At 31.0% G+C, this 23574-nt stretch overlaps 2 protein-coding genes and 1 long non-coding RNA gene across 4 annotated transcripts; all 3 read right to left on the bottom strand.

Annotated features, from left to right (window-relative positions):
• Nucleotides 1-1391: 1391 nt before the first annotated feature.
• On the bottom strand, nucleotides 1392-5213 carry LOC130509081 (protein DETOXIFICATION 44, chloroplastic-like). 2 transcript variants are annotated; one of them, XM_057004658.1, is made up of 13 exons: nucleotides 3924-4919; nucleotides 3741-3850; nucleotides 3515-3667; nucleotides 3310-3431; nucleotides 3095-3230; nucleotides 2861-2957; nucleotides 2645-2745; nucleotides 2404-2567; nucleotides 2242-2313; nucleotides 2044-2160; nucleotides 1870-1965; nucleotides 1656-1777; nucleotides 1392-1571 (listed from the first exon to the last, which is right to left on the bottom strand). In XM_057004658.1, the coding sequence occupies exons 1-13, from the start codon at nucleotides 4139-4141 to the stop codon at nucleotides 1511-1513; spliced, it is 1569 nt and encodes a 522-aa protein (XP_056860638.1). In that variant the 5' UTR covers nucleotides 4142-4919; the 3' UTR covers nucleotides 1392-1510. The 2 variants fall into 2 exon arrangements, 1 of the variants encoding a protein (XP_056860638.1); XR_008943221.1 differs by lacking the exon at nucleotides 1392-1571 and having other exon boundaries at nucleotides 1870-1955; nucleotides 3924-5213.
• A 10169-nt stretch (nucleotides 5214-15382) lies between these two features.
• Nucleotides 15383-16133, bottom strand: LOC108846581 (uncharacterized). The gene is made up of 2 exons (XR_008943353.1): nucleotides 15755-16133; nucleotides 15383-15656 (listed from the first exon to the last, which is right to left on the bottom strand). It is a non-coding gene; the product is annotated as an uncharacterized LOC108846581 (long non-coding RNA).
• Nucleotides 16134-19473: 3340 nt separating this feature from the next.
• LOC108846139 (protein trichome birefringence-like 34) lies at nucleotides 19474-23186 on the bottom strand. Its single transcript, XM_018619361.2, is given in 6 exon segments — nucleotides 19474-19861; nucleotides 20018-20176; nucleotides 20265-20461; nucleotides 20611-20788; nucleotides 22838-23147; nucleotides 23150-23186. Coding segments are annotated over 6 exon segments (1227 nt in total). The 5' UTR covers nucleotides 23172-23186; the 3' UTR covers nucleotides 19474-19500.
• Between the last annotated feature and the right edge of the window lie 388 nt (nucleotides 23187-23574).

Raw genomic sequence — 23574 nt, forward strand, 5'->3', positions numbered from 1 at the left:
CTTGTTCCACCTGTTTATTAAATCTTGATCTGTACGCAAAGGATCTAGACAACACAGAGACAAAACCAGAGATATAAAAGAAGCTTCTTTAAGCTCTGTTCAGTTCACTGATAAAAAGTAAAATCTGAAACTTTTAGCCTGTGAAATGCTCTACCCGATGAACGAAACATTTTTTTGTGTATTGTGGACTAACCAAAGAGATGACTTGAAAATACCACGCATATGTTATGTGTTTTGCCTTATCTGGTTGCGTCTACGTTGGATGTGAAGTGGGATAACGCAGTTTTTTTGGGTCGGGAGTAGATGAGATACGCACAAAAGACTTGTCTAGCAGATTCGTGTCCTGAAATTGGCTGCTGCGTTCGATCTTAGGTTTGTTTCATATAGGGATTATAGCAGCTGGTGTGTCAATATTCGCTTCCTTTACCCCCGGTCTTGGCTTTTACAAACTCTCCTTCAGTGTTGATTATCTTGACCATATCTGCAGTGGGATTTGCAATTCAAAGAAGTAAGGTGCCTGTAAAAAACGCTACCTTTAACTTTTTGGCCGCTGTATAAAGTTTATGTTTGGGAAGAAGACAAGTTTATATCGTGGAAGTGGAAAATGCCAAATTGGTGGGGTGTGCCATGCGCCAAACCATTTAAAGAAGCTTTCTCTTTAAAGTGAATTGCTACCCGAGATTTATATAATTAGGTGACACTCCACCTTCAGTGATTGTTAGGGCTTTGATACATGCCACCAACAAGTCATCTTCTACAAACCAATAAAATATTATGAAATTATTATCCAAAATTGTATTAGTCTTAGACTCTCGGTGTTCTGATTATCAGAAGGATGTGGAAGATGTCAAATTGGTAGCTTGCACCATAAGCTAAAAACCCTAAAAAGGAAATATCATTTTCTCTGCTTCTGTAGGGTTCAAGCAACAGGTTCTGAAAAAGGTTGTATGAGAGGAAAATGCAGACTAGAGAGTCCAGTTTGTCGGTTTTGGGGGTGTTCGACAAAAAGTTTGGAGGTAAATGGGTGGCTGAGATACGTGAGCCAGCAAGTCACCGTGGCGGAAACCTAAACCGACTTTGGTTTAGAACGTTTTGTACTGCAGCCGAAGCTGCCTTGGCTTACGGCAGAGCTGCTAGTGCCACATGTATGGACGCTATGCACAGTTAAACTTCCCGGGCAGTCTTGGAAACGGTCCTGGTGGAGAAATGAAGAAGAATGATGACAACGTCTCTGAAACCGGTTAACGTCCAAGACAAGACTGAGTAGTGAAACCATAGGAAGATAACAACTTTGATCGAATCGAACTGGATAGCGGATTGTTGTACAATGAATCCGGTTATTTACCACAGAAGTGGACTGGATCCATATTTAAAGTATTCCAGATTCTAGGTAGAGGTTCTATGCGGCATCAATCATACTGTAGAACTATGCTTTTACATTGTTAATTCACTTTATTTTCATTATCTTAAAGTGTCACATTTCAAACCGCAAAAAATGTTACACGCGGACTCATTCTAGCTTCTCTGGAGCTGACCACAACATTTTCCATGGACCGGTTCTTGTCCCCAATCTGAAAACAATGACAGCAACCAATCCTTAAAGAGAAGTTGTTTAGACGTAGTTGAAAACAAGAATGGTTTGTTTGTTTCGTTACCTCCAGGCTCCGGCAACTAACCGCAACGCCATGAAGAGGAACAAACCCGTCCAAATCCCGGCGAGTCCATAGGTTGGTGCAGCCACAAGCATGACCAAGGAAGATATGAATCCAGCAATCACCTGTTCCAAAACGACAACTAATCAGACTTTTTTGTAGGAATGTAAAGGGAGAACAAACACTCCTACTACTGATGAAGCAGAGAGAGAGAGACCATAGCGTAAGCGGCAAATCCAAAGTCAGAGACTCCATAATAGAGCCCATCAAGAACAAACGCTATAGCATTCACCGGTTGAGATCCTGCCACAAACTACATTCAAATAACATTCAAAGTTGTCTTAAGACTACCCTTCTGAAACTTTTAGGAGGGTATAAGATAAGATCTTACTAAGGTCCCTGACAAAGCAATCTTCAAAACTTCTGAATCCGTTGTAAACAAGCTCGAAAATGGTTCAAATCCGATGAACAAAACAGCAGCCAAACCAGTTCCAGTTGCTAAACCTACCTGCTCAAGTTTAAACATGTTGGAACTTTTTTCTGGTATCAAACTTGAATCACATAAACAAGGAAGTTAGGGAAAACGAACCTGAAGGACACCAAAGAGAATTTCCCGAGCTTGTTTATACTCTCCCTGAGAAAAACTTGTTGCAAGAAGACTCTGAATCAAAGGGGTAGAACATTTAAGTGAATACTTTTCCACAAATACAAAAATGCTGTATCTTATTAAGTTGCAAAAAGGATGATAGACCTGTGCAGCAATGGCTAAAGCATCGGTGAGCAAAGAGACAGCCAACCAGATCTCCAAGCAGATTTGATGGCCAGCCATTTGAGTAGGTCCCTTCTGAGCCACTAACGAAGTTGCCAACGTGAATGGCACAAGCAGTGCCACCGTTCTACCAATCAGAAGCCCACCTAAGCATCATTCAACACATTTTCATATATATACTAGCATTCTGCGTTTGAATCGTTTAAAGAGACTGCGTTGATACCTGATTTGAGGTACTGGTTGGCTCTTCCCACTTGGATTTGAGGAGAAAGCAAAACCACATTCTCATTCAACTTCCACAGAAGAATAAACGCAATCAAGTATCTGAAAATAACATTTTTGACAAGTGAATGAACAATAAGAAGCCACGAATCAAAGACAAAGGCAACTTACAGAAACCGAATTAAGTATCAAAAGTTTACCACATTTTGTGACGTACTCAGAAATCACAGTAGCAGCCGCAGCACCAGAGATACCAAAACCAAGAACAAATATCAGAATAGGATCCAGTATCGCGTTTAGCACGTTCCCCGCAACTGTCCATACAGAGTATACCACATCAGAAACAGCTAAATGTGATTGTTGATTGTAAATGTTTGTCACACTTCTATATTCATGCATATATATATATATACACATAGAAAAGAGAGAAGATGAATGTTGCAATACTTGCCAACGGCATATAGAGGTGTTGTTGTGTCCTTGAAACCTCGAAAAGCTCCTTGAGCAGCCAATGCCACTACAATTGGTGGTGCACCATACGCTCTAAGTCTAAGAAACTGCTCTGCTGGTATTCTCATCGGTGAGTCCTGCAAAAGAGACCACAAGCCCCTTACAAAACTGCAAAGATAGATAGCTTTATAGTTAATGATCCAAGAGTAAACATACAAAAGGTATAGCCATGATGTCCATCAAGTAATCAGATCCAAGAGAGAGAGCTATCGCCTCTGCGATACCAACACCAGCTGCAAGAACCAGTGACGTTGAAACAGAAGGGAGCACTCTCTTTCCTTTCAACACCAAACAAAAAAATTCAAAGTCAGAAAAAAAAAAACATAACAACAATCTTTACACAAGTACAGCAAAACACTACTTGTTTCCGTAGAATCGTTATCATTCTTAGCTGCAACGGCCTGCTCTTCCGCAACGAACGATGTAGTCACATTCAGCAAAGGAACATTGAAGAGCTTAGACACCAAGTTGAACACAGAAACCGAGACTCCTACTGCAGCTAACTCCGCAGAGCCTGTCACACATTTAGGAACAGAGTTTTTCAATATCAATGTTACAAACAGACAAGAGAAAGTTCAAAACTTTACCAATGTGGCCAACAAATGCTGTGTCGACAAGAGATGTTATAGGATCAGCGGCCAAAGCTAGCGCCGCTGGTAACGCAATCGACATGATCTCCATTCCGATATTACCAATCCTAACACCCATATAAAACAAGATATCAACTTTAAAAAAAATAAGGAAGCAGGAACAAGAGTATAGAAGCTTACCCATTTTGAGGTTTAGGATCAGGATCCGGTTCGGGAGATTCCACTATGTTCTGTACATTTTGAGGAGAGGAGTTTTTAGAAGAAGCTTGGATGGCGGGAGATTTGAGGTGGACTCTTCTTCGAATCGATTGATTGTGATTACGAGGAAGATCGCGAAGTTGTAAAGTTGAGGATCGTCGAAAGGGGGAGAGAGAGAGGAACGTCGCGACCGCCGCCATTACGGAGAGAGAGAAGACAGAAAGTCTCGGCGGAGGGGAAGAAAAGAGAACCGCATGTTCTTTATCTATACTACTACTGTAGTAACTGATTAAACGGTCGGATGAGAGGAGTTTGAAGTATTTTTAATCATGGGCCTTTTATGGGCTTTTATTGGGCTTTTCAGTTTGGTTCTTGCATTCTTTCCTTCCTAGGCTTTTGCTTCCTTTGTGTCAACTCAGTTTATCAGTTTACATAACTGTTCTAATCTGAAATCTAAGTGTCTAAACCAAATCTATATAGTTTTTAATTCGGGTAATTGGGATATCGTTGTGATATGTGAATCGTTATCATTGTGTTTGTAGCTCATATCACTTTTGTTAAGAGACAATGCAGTTCAGATTCTCTGTTTCAACCTAGGCATTGAACTCAAAGCTACAAACTCCTAAATTAATACAGGGAACTAAGAACCAAGAAGATGATAAGAGAGGATCTTCGGTCCAAAAACATTCCCTTCCACTCGTTTAACCAAGACATGATTAATGCCTAATTTTTTGGTCTGGTCTAGTTTGTAGTGGTTCATTATTGCGTGGAGGCGGAGGCATATTTTTACTTTCTTCCGTTCATATTAGCATGCATTGGGTTTACTGGCGTGCATATGCATACATTTTGTAGTTGATATTTGGAGCCATATGACGAACATTAGTCGTATTAGTGGAAACAATCCTCCAATAAATGTTCATGTATTCACAACCTATTAACAAAATCAGATTTTGAATATTTATCTGGAATCTCCCCAGAATGCATTTTCACGAAATATAATAGTACCTTATAAGAGTATATATACACATATTAATATAAATATCCGCAACGTTTTTACCGCTAAGCAGAGTTAAATGTTATAGTATGCCTTTAAAAATCATAGAGACTTAGTTAACAAAAAAATAAAACACAGAGGACACGAGTAAGAACATCTCCCACAGCCTTTTATCTCTTCATTTACTAAGGGATTTTGCATTTCAACATCTCTTTATCCTTTTATCTTTTATATGATGAAAAGTACACTCTCGAACATAAATAATTATTATTTAAAATACTATTCACTTTTCATTTTATCCTTACAATTATTTATGTTTCAGAATTGCATGAATAACTTTTTATATATCATACTTATTGTTATATTTCTTCAACCGATTTCGATGAAAAAACATTATTAACACCTTATAAATTATTTATAGTTATATGTGACTACATATTATAATATTTTTCAAAAAAAAATTATTCTAATCTGTCAAACAATATTTTTTAGTAGTTTTTGAAAGTTTAATAATTATATTTAATTACTGATAATATTAAGGATTAAAGTATAATTTATTAAAAATATTTAAAGACCACCGTTAGAGAACTATTCTTTTATCTCGTTATTTTATGTGGATCTCTTTTTTAAAATAAGGGAGATTGTTGGAGATTTTCTAAGGCTATCTTCAAGGAGGACGTGAAAACACCATTATAGAAATTTGACTTTTTCTCCAACTTGACGGCAAACTCAATGGCATTATATTAGTTTGCTGTTTTTGCAGAATGTTACACTAAATATAGTGTCTATAAGACGGGATAACTTGTGTATTTTTTTATTTTTTTATTATTTTAGTAGTTTAATTGATTATATTTATTTTACAAAATTACAAATAAATTCAATGTTATGTAATTATGATATTAAATTTACTTTAAATCTTTATGTATTTTCTACATTTTAGTTAATATAAGTTATTAATTACTGTAATACATAAAATGATTTAGAATACATAAAATTACCCAAATAAACACCAAACCCCAAAAAGTGAATAAAAGAAAATAAATTTGCAAAAAAAAATTTGAAAGTATCAGATAAACTAATACAATAGTCTAATAGCCTCAAAAATTATTATCAGCTCAATCAAGATAATTATAATATGGGGTATAATATTTTTAATCATTTGGAGACATTGAACGTGTATTTGGTGTATTGCAGTCAAGATTTGTAATTGCGGTAGGACCATCGCACATGTGGAATAAAATGGTATTATATGATATAATGACAATTTTTATCGTAATGCATAATATGACCATAGAAGATGAACTTGATATCAATGCAACAATTGAAAAACAAGTTGAAGTTCCAAATGCAAAAGTTGAGATGACAAGTGTTAATGATGCTCGATTTCAAAAAAAATTAGTCCGACACAATAAAATCAAAGATCGAAATGATCATTTTAAACTTCGAGATGCACTAATTGAACATTTATGGGACGGATATGATAATTCTAATAATTAGTAAGATGTAATATATATTTTTATGTAATGTATTTTTGTTTATATGTTTTTAGTTATTTTAATTTCATATGTATTTTTGTTTGTATGTTTTTAGCTATTTTAGTTTCATATGTATTTCTAAAGTATTATGCAATAATTATAATTATTGTTTTAAATTTGTTGGTCTAGTATTTATTAAAATAATTACTTATATATGTTATAAGAATAATGAGTATTTATCAAAAATACTAAATAGTTCACTACAAGAAAGAGGTCTCCATACCGACACTCATGTTTGTCGGGACATAATCGGAAGACGTCATCTCCGACGCTTTTCCGAGAACCTCCAAAACGTCGGAGTTTGAGCCTCGGAAATGATACGTCCTCGGCAACTTGTCGGTAGTCACCGAGAATATGAGTTTCTCGGAAAGTTCGTCGATAATCGTCATCGGTGGTTAGCGATGAAGTTCCGACAAATTTTTAAAAAATTATTAAAAAAAATAATGCAAATAACGAAAAATTAAAATGAAAAAGAAATTATTTATTAAAATCATTAAATATTTTATTACACAAAAGTAAACAAATATAACAAATAATCAAATATACATATACATAGGGTCCGCTTTCTCTCTCTGTGAAGGATCTACGGTGGTGATGGCGGTGGTGGTAAAAATTGGCGGTGGTGGTGTCCGTTGAAGCAAGGACGGCGTTCAGTGGCAAAGATGGTGGTGTAAGCATCATCGGTGGTGATGTATAATCTTCGGTTGTCTTCTCCAAAAAAATCAGATCTAGAAAATGATCTAAATAAAGAGGTGATATGAGGAAAAGGAATCAAGAAGATGAGCAGAAGAACAGAAGACGGCGAATGGATGTAAAGGAAAACGGAGATCCCTGAAGTTAATGAAACTATCAGATTCAAAAGGAGAGGACTAATGACTGACGAGGAAAAAGAAAAAGAAATTAAGGAAAGATCGAAGTATTAAGGAAAGATTTGAAGAAGCTAAGGAAGAAGATTGCAAGAGAAGAGTAAAAAGGAAAAAAGGAGAAAATAAAATAAGTTAAAGGAAGCAGATCGATCAATGAATATATTGATATAAAACACTTTTATGACATATTTTTTATAAAACTAATAAACTTTTATAAAAATTAACGGGAGTTTGTCAGAAAAAAGTGACGAGTATCCAACAAATTTTGACGGCAACTGTTAAGATACCTTACCGAGAAAGCTCCGATAAGTTTTGCCTATTTTTCTGACATTTAACCGAGAAAAATTATCATTGACGGTATAATTATTTTTCCGAGAAATTTCCTATAAAATATTCCGAGAAACTTTCAACAACAGATTTTCATCGGGACTTTCCGAGCAGATTCCGGCGATTTCTTTATATTCTCGGGAAATTCTCGAAAATCTGTCAAAACTTTTCTGACAAAACAGATTCTCGGAAAAATTCATCGGAGTTGACACATGTTTCTTGTAGTGGTTAAGAACTTTTTTATTTAATAATATAATAAAAAGACTATTCTTTTAGTGTATATTTGGTATTATAGTTAGAGATAAAAGAAATTTTGTGCTAAAATTACAATAAAATAATATAATTTTGACACTAAATATAGTGTGGTGGTTGAAAATGGCCTAAACTCAGAGAACTGAATTCACCATTTACTTCTCATAGTAAACTGGGCAAATGTTGTAGAGCGTTCGTTTAAAATAAATAAAATAAAAATAGAGATTGCGACGCCGTGCAGCATCAGCAGAGCAGCTTTACATGACTTGCGGTCCCAGTAAAATGTACAGAAGAAGACCTACCTTTTGACTTCATTTACTCTTCCAATGCCTGATTATGCACGTTGATATACAACAAAAATCTATACCAATATGGCAATATCATATTACATATTAACATTATAACCATTAGACATTGCTGCACAAAAGTAATACCTAACTAAATGCACCATAACTCTTATTGAACTCACATAACCCACCCACCCCCCTCTTTAGAACATACTTGTCTCTTTATTCAACTTCTGTAAGGTAATTATATGCCAGGACTGTTTGAAGAATTTTGTTATGGCATTACTCGTTTGACAGACATTTATGGAAATAAAATAACCTATAGAATCGGTTCCATGTTGGTTATCAGATTTGGTTTAGTTTCAAATGTATTAAACTAAAGCTTTATCGTGTCATGTGCACACATTTTACGCTTAGTAATGAATGAAGTCAATGATTCTGTTAGTATCTAGAAGTTCAGTAAATGATTTAGTTTTATTTCTTAAAGATCAATTAATCTTTTTCTTAATTTCTATAGTATACTCATGCATATTTTCTTCCTTTTGTTTTTTTATGAAGTCTTCTATCTCGACCCAATAGTAATATAAGTAGAAACATTTCTCAGGAAAATAAATGTAACAGTGGATATGCATGATAGTCCACGTGGTTCATGCAGCCGAGCATATATGTTCCCCACTTAGCCTGGCCCCAACCACAGGCACAAGCACTGCAAAGTAAGTAAAACACTAAAACCTAACAAATCCAAAAGAAAAAGAAAAAAAAATATTTATGATATTGCAGCTTATGGCTAGAAAATATATAAAAAATATTTTTCTGTCAAAAATGTAAGAATATTTGTAGTGATTAGGAGTTCAGCTTTTTCCAGAATAATTGGTTTATAAAGTTTAGCCGGACATTAATTAATCAAAGTATGTTTTTTTTACTAAAACGGTAGTAACAACGCTTATTGTAGTTATTAAGAGACAGTCGAAACCTACACGTCGCCCGTCGGTGGCTGACTTGCACCGGAGAAAGAGGTCAAAGACGACACATGTTAGGTGTCTTCTAAGCTTCTTGCATTATAGTAAGAAGAGCCAATGAAACTCAGGATGGACAGCGCCAAAATATCGATGTAATGTGGTGATGAAGATGGCGCTATCATGAAAGCCTTTTCAAAAAAAAAAAAAAGATGGCGCTATCCCTCCTGAGCTTTACAGATTCTTCTCTACTTTCTTTTTCTGCTGTTAAATATTAAAGAGATTTGAGAGGAAAGTGAAGCTAGGAGGATAGGAATGAGTATTTGGCAAAAAAGAGGATGGGAGTGAGTATCGAAGAAGCTGAAGGTGAAGATAAAGTGTTATTTATAGACAGAAGATACAAGTTTAAGGAACTTGGGTTCAAAGGAACACATCACCTTCTTTCGTTGAACGTGAATTAATTGATTTGCATATTCTACCAAATCTATCTTATTAAAACAGGAACATTACAACTTCTTCTAGGTGGATTTTTAAAAGTGGACTTCATCTATCTTATTAAAACAGGAACATTACAACTTCTTCTAGGTGGATTTTTAAAAGTGGACTTCATATATTTAAATTAAATGTCTCATTCTTTATATATAATACGTACCATAGTCTAACTTTGCATTAATATATTTCCTTAAATACATTTCTTCTTTTTGTCCATATTCCATATATGATTTTTACATTTATTACATGTCGATTTAAATAAGATATATACTAAGAATACTAAAAATATTAATCGTTCTATAATTATCCTATACAATTTATTTTAAATTGATCAGTATACTTTCATTGGCCATATTGATTTTATTAGTATGAATAACATTAAGTAGATAAGTCATAGACACATACATAAAGATATGACTATTCTTATAACTACGCTGGGCCTAATCTACTTTCTAAAACAAATAACACATAGCTTCATATATTGTATAGAATATAGTAATATTGTATAGTATTATACTTATACAATAATACTAAAAACAAACCAAACTGAAATATAATATATATCGAAAATGCTTTGAACCATTACACACAAAATATATTAGACCTCAGAGATAAAATTCACTTTGAAATTATGTAATAATTATTTTCAAAAATTAAATTTCGTAATGTACAAAAAAACATAAGTTTTATATAAAATTTTGTGTTACAATAAAAAGAAACAACTCGCGCTTGCAAAATGTTATTTTTACATACGAAAGACAGTTTTGATATTGTTCTTTAAACACAAAATTGAATTATACAAACCCGATACTACATAAAATTAAAAAATGTAGAATATATTTTAAAAATAAAACCCGTGCGGGTGTGCATATGTTTATATAATATATAAATATATTATGTTACACATATTTCATATAAATAATACCCCTATGTGAGTTTTGTATGATAAATGTTGAAAATACAAAATATATAGCACTATATATTTTAAATAATATAGAAAAAATCTACTTTACGTTATCATAAAATTTAAAAATCAAATTTAGTAATTTAGCACATTGCTTATTTAAGCACATGATCTAGTATATTATTAAGGACAAATATATGTATCAATATATTGTTAAGTCATCTTTTTCGCTATATTTTTTGCATATCCTTTTTCGTATTAATTTTACTTCTGAAAGTTCTTTTCAAAATTTATTTCTTGTTGGGAAAGTATTGTTATCTTATAATATTTGTACTATATATAATCCACATGTGATTCATCCCGTATCGTTAGTTTGATTTTTTCCAGATCCTCTGATTCACAGAAATGAAGGAGAGTTAGTTCATCAAATTCATTATTATGTTGACGAATCAATTATTGAGGCATCTACAATCTGTTACTCCTAAGCCTTTTTTCAAAAAAAAAAAAATATATAATCTGTTACTCCATACTATCATACTATCCCGGACTTTAAGACTTAAGTGAATATATATATATATATATCAATATATTAGCATTGCAATAATTTGATGAAATTTTCAGTGGCCCAAAAAGATGTACATATTATTGGAAAAGTGAAGGTCCATTAAACCCTATGAAAAAAAATTAATACTTGCTGATCTTACCAGTACACGCATAATGCATTTCCTCGATCGGTATTATATTTATTTAGCGCATATTACTGAATATCGTTGAATCGAGATTCAAAATATCCGGCCCTATTCACATTTGCAAACTACGAGACTTCACAATATTTATTTATTTATAGTGGTTAACATATATAGAAGGTATAAAATAGTATTACTAATTTTAAATATGCAGATATTTTCCTGTAATATTATAAGCTATTGAAAATATAAGCATAACAACTAGCAAGAGTTAATACTTAATAGTTAGATATTTAGGTGGATGGATAATAATATCAGAGGTACACTTCTTGCCAAATAGGTAAGTTTCTTTTTTTTTTGCTGACAAAAAAAATAAAAGGTAAGTTTCTTTTTTGAATAGAAAAATAAAAAATTGCCAAATAGGTAAGTTTCTTGTTAAATAATGGTAAAGTGCCTTTCCCATAAATGTTTCCCAATTATCATTGATGAATGTCAAGACTTTTACTTTATCATTTTAGATTGTTATTCGGCTTTTTGTCATGCATTCCTGCCGACTACGGTCAGAAGTCTAATACGCATTCACTAGGTTTCGAAAGAATATATGATGACGATCATTGACGAAAAGAAGACCGTACAAAATAAATTTGACTTTTACCATATATTAAATAAAGCTGTATATATCCATAATCTAGTACATGGATATATATATTATAGAGTTTAAGAATATGGGATTTACAAATATATTATATATTTGTAATTTATTTGTGCTCTAACAAAAAAAAATTGTAGCTAATTTACAAAATTACCTAAACTACGAAGTGCTTTTTCAGAAAAAGAACTAACTTACAAAATGGCCTAATTTTAATGATTCTGTCGAAAGAAATAGATACCTAACAATAGGGGTGAACAAAATATCCGTGGAATTTGATTTGATTCGTTATTCGTTCTAATTTGATCTGAAAAATTTGATTATCCGTAACTTTAAGAATCGAAGCAAATATTAAATTAATATCCGTCAAATAAGGAGCAAATAATATTCATTTTTTAGAAAACAGATATCTGATCCGTAATGTACATAAGCATATATATGTATATATAAAATTATATATAATTTATATATCTATATAGATTTTTAGTTATTTTATCCACTAAATTAATTATTTGGTCATTAAATTTTTAAAAGTATGTAGTTTTTAAATAATTTATAGTGAAATATTATTATTTTATATTAAAAATTTTCCTTTTCTTTTAATATTTTTCAGAAAAATAATTTTTTTTTACCGGATCGACGGATCGAATCGAAGATCCGATAAAATATACTGATTTTTCCGGATATCCGTAATACCAAATATTCAGAAAATTACGGATCTGATCGGATCAAAAAATTAATTATTCGTACGGAGAGGATCGGATCACGAATATCCTAAAATTTCTGGATATCTGCTCTATGCCCACCCCTATCTAACAACATGACTATGCTAAAAATGGCCATTTGACCATTTTATTTCTCTTCTGGAATATTGGTTAATAATGCCGGCCGGCTCATATAATTTGACCTTTTAATCTCGTGCAAGTTGCATCTCCAATAAAATTCTGACAAATGGAATTTTTTTTTTAATAACGGCAAAATATGCAAAAACTGACATGGACAAAGCAGAAAATAACTGCAAATGTTATATATTTACAATTGAAAAAAACAGAAATGCAAAAAAAATCAAACGCAAAAAAAAACAAGTTGCATTTATCAACTGATTTATGTTACTACTAGATATTTGTCGGCGCATTAGCGCGGGTTGGCTAGTTATTTTTTATGCATATTGCAAAACAAAATCAGATACTTTTTATTAGATAAATCTATATTATTAAAACTCAAGTACAAAATAGGAGTGTTTGGAAACTTGAATAGGAGGATTAAGAAAAATTGGAATGTTTGGAAACTTAAATAGTAATCTTAATAAAAGCTATTTGGATACATGAATAATAGTATCTATTAATTGTGTTTCCATATTTCACTTAGTTTAACAATTTGATTAATTATATTACCTTAATAATAATTTACATCATTAATTATATTACCATAATAATAATAGTGCATATTTTTTTATTAGTTAATCAATATTAACTTTGTGCCAATTATAAAATCAAAAATGTTAAATAATTAGGTTTTACATATGATTAAACGTTTGGTTTAGTTTATTTTACTAAAGTATTTTTATTTTAGTTTCAATCGGTGAAATTATGTACCCAAAAACATAGTTCAAAGATATGTTTTGTGAATAAAATAATAACTTAAATCAAAATAGTTAAAATGTGCTACATTTATTGCCACTTAATTTTCACTCCATATAATTATTTTACTTGATAAAAAAACTCTTTCTATTTCACTTAATTTAGCCAAACACATCAAAAGAGTTTTTTTTTATTAATTTATAAAATCAGTTAGACATGAATATTATCTTTATATTTAGGTACATATTGTTCTTTTCGGGTATCATTTTTTTTTTGAAACTAAGTCCTTCTTGGATATTATAAACTTATGTGTGGATTCTGAGTTGGGTCATTCTGGATCTGGGTGAATTCGGTCCTGATGTATATGAACCTAAAAATATCTAAATAACCAATGTATCTAAAACGGGTTCGGATATTTGTAAAAAAATAGCCATATAACCTGATTCGGTCCATGTCTTTTGAATATCGTTAGTTATATTATGATACATCTAAAATATATAACACTAATTATGAAAAATAAATATTGATGTATAAAAAACCTCTTTGTATTTCACTTAATTTAGCCAAACACATAGAAATAGTTTTTTTATTAATTTATAAAATCAGTTACACATGAACATTATCTGTCCATTTAGGTACATGTTGTTCCTTTCGGGTATCGTTTTTTGTTTGTTTTGAAACCAAGTCCCGCTTGAATATTATAAACTTATGTGTGGATTTTGAGTTGGATCATTCTGAATTTGGATGAATTCGGTTCTGATGTATTGGAACCTAAAAATATCTAAATAACCAATGTATCTAAAACGGGTTAGGATATTTGTAACAAAAATAGCCATATAACCTGATTCGATCCAGGTATTTTTAATATTGTTAGTTATATTATAATACATCTAAAATATATAACACTAATTATGAAAAATAAATATCGATGTATAAAAAAACTCTTTTCATTTCACTTAATTTAGCCAAACACATAGAAATAGTTTTTTATTAATTTATAAAACCAGTTAGACATGAACATTATATGTCCATTTAGGTACATGTTTTTCCTTTCGGGTATCTTTTTTTTTAAACCAAGTCTCGCTTGAATATTATAAACTTATGTGTGGATTTTGAGTTGGGTCATTCTGGATCTGGATGAATTCGGTTATGTTGTATAGGAACCTAAAATATCTAAATAATCAATGTATCTAAAACGAGTTTGGATATTGGTAAAAAAAAATAGCCATATAACTTGATTCGGTCCAGGTCTTTTGAATATCGTTAGTTATATTATAATACATCTAAAATATATAACACTAATTATGAAAAATAAACATCTATGTATAAAAATATATTTCAAGGGCCAGTTTAACAAAATATTAGTTGGTTCAGTTGAAATAAATATATTTTAAAAATTTATATGAACTGAAAAAATCAATATAAAAGTACTGTACATTTGGATTCAAAATCATTTTTTTAACAACAAACTACACAAATATGTTGATTTGTATACAAATTTAAATTACAATGTAAATATTTAATTAATATAGAAATATGTCACATTGTTTAAACAAAATATCAATGTAAAAGTATTGTACAGTTGCGTTCTAAAATCATTTATTTTAACAACAAGCCACATAAATATACTGATTGGAGAGGGAATAAAACAAAACCATAGAAACACATAGTTTACCAGAGACATTTTATATGTCGAATTTATTATAAAGAAAATTTTATTAAGATAAATACATTCAATAATTACAAACAAATAATTTATTTCATAAAAGTCAAAAATAATAAAGCGCGAGTCAAAATCTAGTATCAATTACGTTTACAAACACAGTCAATACTGGAGTAAAAATGTACTAAAGTAGTTATAGTTAAGCGTTACCTTTTGGAGTTAAATTGAGTAGATAAGAGACAACAAATAATTGTTTCAAATAATATTTGTAATAAGCGTATTGAAAAAATTATTGTTTACTATGGTCAAACATGAGAAAGAATTTTTATGTCTTCTTTGAGTAGTTAAAAGGTTACCTAGTAATCAAAATTAGCATGTAAGTTGTCTCCATTCTTCTTCAATCGCGATCGACTTTAATTTTGAACATGATTTTTCTTTGCTTTAAGTTGATGATTGCGCAGAAAAAAGTTGATGATTGCCTTGTACGTTGAAGTCTTCTCTTCTCAGATATCTTCTTCATCAATCTGTTTCAATTTTCTGATAATAATATATCAACATTTCACTTACTTTGGTTCCAATCTGAAACATAAAGGAAATGAAAAGATGTTTCCAGCTTTTTGACCTTCTTCAGTCGAGGAGCTTTGGTTCTAGGAAGAAACTCATCACGTGAAGATGTGGTAACAGTGATTATTTCCTTGCAAAAAAAAGGAAACAAAAAACAAAAGAAATTCAAATTGTACAAAGGAACATAATTAATTGCTGAGACTTAAAAACTTGTATCACTTACTCTTTTGCTAAGCTTTACAGCCACCATCAGATTGAAGATTCATCTTCTCAAGATAAGAAAAGAAAAGGATAGGATGTCGTCCATATAACATTGAGTGTGACTGGATGTACTTTTTGGAGTAAATCTTTACTCTAATTTTAATATTTATTCTAAGTTCGATTTATTTTTACCAATCAAATAAAAAAAATTCACTCCATTTAACAATAAAAATAGAGTATTTCTCTCTCTCTATTTAAACAAGTGAAATGTTTTAGTCCAATTTTTAAAATTTATTTTCCACCTCCAATGTTTCCACCAATTTACTCTGTGAATACACAATCACACACATTGTTTATTTTAGCTTTGGGCCATTATTGGTATATTTGAAATGCTTGGACAGGCATTGTCAACGATCATACATTTTAAAGTTACCATTATAAAATTCTATCCTTATGTAACTTATTGTATTCTTTAGATTAAATGTTTTACGAACTGAAGAATTACAAAATCCGAATTATTTGACTTGTATTCTATCAATTATAGATTTATCACAACTTTATATATGCCATATAATTAAAAAAGTAATCTTTACATACGCCAAGGGAAAAAATGAAATACAAAGAAATTTTTAAAAAGTCGACTGAAATTTAAGGTATTTTAGTTTTGGATTGAGAAATAATGGAGGAAATGCTTTAAAAAGAATGGAGGAAAAATTCTGGGAAGAAATCAAAACAATTATTAGAGCGTCACTTCAGGGCGGCTTTATGATTCTGTCCTGCCAACTTTGCAGTTACTCAGCCTTCTACCTAGTGGCACAGAATTTAATACTTTTTGGTGAAATCACAGAATTTAATATACACAGCTTTTCATGCACATATTTATTTAGGGTACGAATGATAATGAATTGGCAGTTGATCCATAATTAAAAATAAAACTAATCAGTGATTATCAGAGATTAACTTTTGAATATTTTCTGTGTATTTAATATAAATATATCAATTGTGTAACATAGGATGAACAACAAAACTCAGTAGCTTAAACGATCAAACTTAGATATTTCTGTGTTTTTTTTTTTGAACATAGGATGAACAACAAAACTCAGTAGCTTAAACGATCAAACTTAGATATTTCTGTGTTTTTTTTTTCAAAAAAAAAACCCGAGTTCAGCTTTTTCATGGTTCAGTTTACGTTTTCTTTTATTTTTCAAAAATTGTCAAAATACCACATTCATAATACGACTTTTCATGTTTACAATAATCATTTTTATCTTCAATTTTATGAAAGATAAAAGACATTTATAATCCTATGATTAACTTTGACAAAAAACTCTTATGATTAACCAATGTAAACTTAAAACTTCAACCGTAAATCATAAACTATCAATTCTAAATCCTAAAGCCTAAAACATCAACTATTAACCTTAAACCTTCAACCTTCAACCCTAAACCCTAAACTCTCAACTCTAAATCCTAAATCCCTTTTTTTTGAAATTCGAACCCTAAACCCTAAATCATAAAATCCTAAACTTTAGGGTTTTAGAGTTTACAGTTGATAGGTGGGATATGGTTTAGGATTTAGGTTTAGGGTTTAGATTTAAAGGTTTAGAGCTTAGAGTTGAAGGTTAGGATTTAGAGTTGATGTTTTAAGGTTTAGGGTTCAAATTTCAAAAAATATAGGATTTAAGATTTAGGGTTTATGGTTTAGAGTTTAGGGTTTACAGTTGAAGGTTTTGGGTTTTGGGTTAGTTGATGGTTTAGGACTTAGGGTTTAGAATTGAATATTTATGGTTTAGAGTTGATGTTTTAGCGTTTAGGATTTAGGGTTTAGGGTTCGAATTTCGGAAAATATAGGATTTAGGATTTATAGTTGATGGTTTAGAGTTAATTTATTTATTTAAATATTTATTTTTTAGAATAAGGTTAGTCTTTTGTTTTATAGTGATGAAAGTATTTTTGAAATCGTTCTTTCATTAGTGATAAATTTGAATAATGATATTAACAAAGTGGTAAAGCTGAAAATTCTTTTTTATTTTTTTAAGTAAAAAGCAAAAAAAAATTTAGTTATGCTTTTTTCATATTGCTTTGTCATTAAAAACCAGCCATCTTCTTCTTCTTTTCTTTTCAGAGATTTAGTTCTTTTAATCATTTTTTGTTCAAATCTTTCAAAATCCTAGAGTTTCAAAAAAAAAAAATCTTTCAAAATCCATGTAGATTTAAAAGATCCAACTAGCTAAAATAAAGTAATTTTAGATATTTTTTTGTTTAATCTGGAGTATCCAAGGCCGAAGCCCAGACTAATTTTTAAAGAAAGGTATAGTCCATAAATGGACCATCTCTCCGGATTTTCAAATGGACCGAAAGCATAATCTATATTTTTGTGGCCACAAGTCAAAGTAATTTGAGTGGCACGAATTCGAATTCAGATTTCCTTTTAGAGATCCACCCGACTACCGGCTTGTGGTTTTAATTTTAAATATTTACTGAATCAAAAACATAGGATTACAGAAATTTCGATACATTAGCTGTGATTAGTAGCAACTTTTCATAGTGGTGGTCCGCTGCACGACTTATCACCGATCAGGCGGTCACCTCACCCAATTTTTCGACATGGTCAATAAGACGGTGTAAAAAAAGAATTAAACAGTGGTTATGATTGATAACAAACTAAAATACTCGTAAAATTTAAATATTTATTAAAATTTAAATATATTATAAATATTCAAATTATTTCTCAAATATTAATAGAAAAAGAATTATATATATTATATATTTATATATATACATACATACATATATATATATTTAAAATCATCAACCTAATTCAAATAATAAGAAAGAACGAGCTGAAACTTAGATAAGACATGCAAAATGACTACATAAATCGGTATGATAACCAACATTCCCCACTTAACCCTGTGCTCCAAAACCATAAAAGCCAAAATAAACTGCGACATATATAATCATGACTAAAATTGACACACACACGCACACATTTAACGGTTGTATGATTGTAGACATGTTATTTAATATGTATAACTAAAACAATATTTCACACTCAGATTCTAGAGTTACAAATGGGTAATTAAGAGGTAACAAAGAAAAATACACTCCACTATCTAATGTTTATGGATTTCCTTGAAGAACAATCCAAGTTTTTCTATATATATATATTCATGGCCCAAAACCAAATTTTGGTGAAATGAAGACAAAAAGTCATGTTGACCCAAAAAGGGCTAGCATTTCTAGTCATTTGTTGAGTATAAATTATTCAGAAACTCCAGTATAATTGACACCCTTAATAAAGAAAAGAGGAAACAAACTATAGTTAATGATTATCAAAATAATATTTAAGATAAGTCTAGGAAAAGTTAATAAAAATAGAGAAAATAATATCTCACGCAGAAAAATCATCAATTTTATTACAAGAAAAGACAAATTAAGAAAAACTGTTGAAAAGGTTGTGAAAGGATTAATTGAAGGTTAAGTGTAAATGTGAAAATGAGCTGTGAAAGGAATAATTGAAGGTTAAGTGTAAATGTGTAAATCAGCTGTACAATTGAAGGGGAGTATAAGAAAGGAAAATAAAAGATGTAAGAAGAGTTATCAAGTAGAGTCGTGGTTATCAACGATATAAGCATAAAGAAGGTGATTCCAGACATCAGGAACTCCAGGCAAACACCAATGTATACAATCTGAGTAACTACTTGGATCCAAGACTTGATCTTCCTTCAACTCCTCCCATTGTTTTCTGTATATCGAAGGGTGACCGTCTTTTCTATACTCTGATAGTTGTGTAATGTTTATCATATGCATGCTCAGTCCTCGCCTTTGTAGCCCGTCAAGTACATTTTCTACGACCCTCATCATCTTTGGATCCGACCCTCTTCCATTATATCCCTCTTTATCAATTAAACTTGATTCTCCGTGGCAGTTTTGATTAGTTTTGCCTCCCCATTCTTCAGCCCTACATACATGTTTTTCATAAGAACATGTTCACCACACAGTACCAATATAAAAATCTCAATTTGTCAAAAGAAAATTAAAATATCAAGATACAGATCTATGTGACAATGAAATTAGGATCAAAAAGGTATGATGATGGATATATTGCAAAGAGTACCTTTCATGGGTGGGAGACATGGACATGAAGAAAAGTTTTGTACGATTAGAGTTAACATGAACTTCCAACCACTGAGATAATGTTTGCAAAGCCATCTCGTAGACTCTCACCATCTCCACTTCTTTGTATATTCCATCTAACTTCTCAAACGACCCCCACCTATTATTTATTTCTAGTATCTTATCCATCTAATGAGAGATATATAGAGAATCATTGGGTTTAACTATATATTAGTAAAGAAACTTACAATGTCTTGATATGAGGCATTCTCCACCATAGGTAAGAGTTTAAGACAATGATATCAGATTGCGTCCAATGCCTTGCATGTTTCTCTATCGATTGGATCCGAACTATCCGTTCGGGTAACCTGTGGTTTGTTGGATCGTCCGAGTTGGATTCTACCAGCAAGGGAGCCCAATAAAAATCTATTGTAGCATTATATTCCTGATTATATATTCACAAAGAAGGTCATGGATTATTTGGTGATCAATCTATAAACTTTACGTTAAAAGTATATCTGACAAAATTTAAAAAGTATAGGAAATTATGTGCAATTGCACTTATTTGCGTGTGGATGTTTTTGGAGGACTTACTAGAGATTTGAAGGTGATGAGGTTAGAGCCATTGTTGTGCATATGCATCAACTTTGGGTTAGTAATTACAGAACTAGCCATACACACCATGGAAACCCATTGGCCTCTGTTCAAGGAATCACCAACGTACACCATCCTCTTATTTCTTAGACTCTCCAGCAACTTTGTCCCATTAAACCTTTTTACGTACATTAAAACATCGGTATTTTTGTCAAACGTACATGAAAGAATAAATGATGATAACAATGGTATCAATTTGGTAACAATACTTAATTATCTTAGCTTATAATCCTTACTAGAGCTCGATCTGCGCCTTAACGCGGAGTGTCTGCTTTCAAAGTTTATATAAATATTTATTTTTCATGATTAGTGATATATATTTTTATATTTACTATATAACTAATTGCAAAACGGATCAGCCGGTTAGTCCGATCGAATAATGACTCACTTTTTAATCCGTTATGCATTATGTCAATAACATGATTAAAGATAAACCGACAAAATTGATCAAAATTAGTCAAATTTGCTAAACCGGTGATCTGATTCCATATTAAAATTCAGTTTTTTTCAGATCTAAGTTCAAAAAAAAATTACAAATTTAAAAATAATTTCATAAAAATTCACATTATTGTTAATACTTATTTAAACACATTAATTTTTTAAATATATTATTTTATAATTCTAAAAATGATATAAAGTTTTATAAAAACTAATTCTATTTAAAACTATATTGAAATATTAAAACTCAGTTGTAACGGTTTGGTCATTGATCCAATTATTATACCAAGTCAATATCCGGTTCAGTTTTCACAAGATTGAATGAAAAAAAAAATTGAAAAGGATTCTAAAGTTCTGTTTTGAAACCGTGAACTATATATATATTTGCCATTTGCGGCTTGCCACAATTCAGATATTTTCATATCTATGCATGTTGTATATACCCTTCACAATAATGTTTAAGATGTTTGTTAGGTATTAAGCTTGTTTGTTTTATGTATATAGAGGTGAACGAATATTTACAAATCAACTAATCTTTATTTATAAAAACAAAACAATTAAAATGACACATTTGCAATAAAAATCTGGTGCAAAAGGTTGAGAGTATGCTGGTTCAAAGAAAAGTGCATGTATGTATTGTTAGTAAATTAGGAATGTTTTATAGTTGTTTTAAATGAGAAAAATACTAATTAATACTAAATTCTAGGTATTGATATATTTCCACTGGTACAAATTGTAAATAATTAGGTGAGTCAATGATTAGGTTAAAATGATACTTCAACTTTAATAAGATAAATATTTTTCGTTCATTTAAATTCATTATAACGAATAATAATGGACGTAATGGATGAATTGGCAAACCAAAAAGATAGAAAACAATAAGAAGCTAAGATTACTTTCAATGAAAGGTTTTAGTTTTGAAATTCTAAAAATAACATATACGTGTATGTAATTGTAAGATTCTAAATTTTCTGAGAAACCATCCTAAAATATATTATTTTAGATATTTTGGATTAAGTTTTCACTTTCTTATCTCTACAAATCAACTATCTTCTTTTGTTTTTGTGTTCAAAAAAAATATTAAGTTTTCCGTAAAATTTAGAACTTTATAACTACTTATATATATATATATATATATATATATAAACTCCAAAACTATAATTTTTCATCGGGGGTGTTCTTATAAGAACCCAAAAAGTGGAACCATTTGTAATTCAGTTTCTTTTTTTGCTTTGCTGAGGACTAGAAACGGTATTATCAACAAAAAGTAGGGAAAGTATTTAGAGTTTCCAAAAAAATAGCAGGGAAAATATTATTTCTCTTTCTTATCTCTAAGCTAATTCTCATCAACTAACTGATGTAGAGTTATGGTACAAATGGTTATTTGTTACATACATGATACAGCCAAGTATCTCAATTAAATAGTTAAATGAAATCATTCCAACAGTTTATTTAGAAATTGAGATGCATAAATAGGGGAAAAGAAGATGTTAATTGAATTATGTTAGCTCTTTTACCTAAATTAATAGACAAAAAAAACTTTTTCTTGTGTTATCAACGGAAAAGTGTATTACCAGCGGAGATAATGCAAGATGTTTATATTAATTGCCACAAATAATGCAACATGTTTATTTTTATTTTTTTGATCAAATGCAACATGTTTATATTTCTTGTCACAATACAAAGATGTAAAATCTGAAGTTAAAACAATAAAGAAAGAAATATAAACCTGGGAAGATTGCACGTGTCAGGTTGCCACCTCCAGAATTTGTAACTCGAATCTTTTCTCCCAAACTTTTCACAAGCCAGCTGATCAGACATGAACTTGCACTCTTCTTCTTTATAAATAGGGTTTGACTCATTATCAAATACCCATTTCCCTTCGAACAAATTACAGTCTCTGCCGTCTTCCACGTTGGGAGCACCGTCGCTTTGAGGAGGTTCCTTGGGTAAAACGTTTCGAGACAAAAACACGGCAGTGAATATTAATCCGGCTATAAGCACGACGGAGAGAGTGTGAAAGCTCGCTCTGATTCCGGCATCAACAGTTGTTGCTTTGCCATTGGTTGTGTGCTGTTAATGTTATAGTTATCATGTTTTGTTTTCGGTTATATTGATGTGTCCATCTCTAACTTGCCTTTGAACTTCAGCCTTCTTGAAGTGTTTTTGTAGTTTGGTGGCCAATCAATTTCAAATTTTCTTGGTATTTTCTTGGTATAATTCTAAAATTTATGTTGGTTTCTCAAGCAATGCTCACTTGCGAGAAAATCAATGTTTATTTTGGTATTGGTTTTTCTGTTACCACCCGCAAATGCAGTTTTTGCGGTTGATAACAATTGTTAGAATTTTGTAATAATCACATAAATTCTATAAACCGATTCAAATCGATCTAAACATTTTAAATTCAAAAACTAGTTCCAGATAGCGTTTGCGGTTGTGTGAGGATAATTTTTCTTAAAGAAAAAC

The sequence above is a fragment of the Raphanus sativus genome, chromosome 3 (genome assembly GCF_000801105.2).
Source record: "Raphanus sativus cultivar WK10039 chromosome 3, ASM80110v3, whole genome shotgun sequence".
NCBI classification, from domain to species: domain Eukaryota; kingdom Viridiplantae; phylum Streptophyta; class Magnoliopsida; order Brassicales; family Brassicaceae; genus Raphanus; species Raphanus sativus.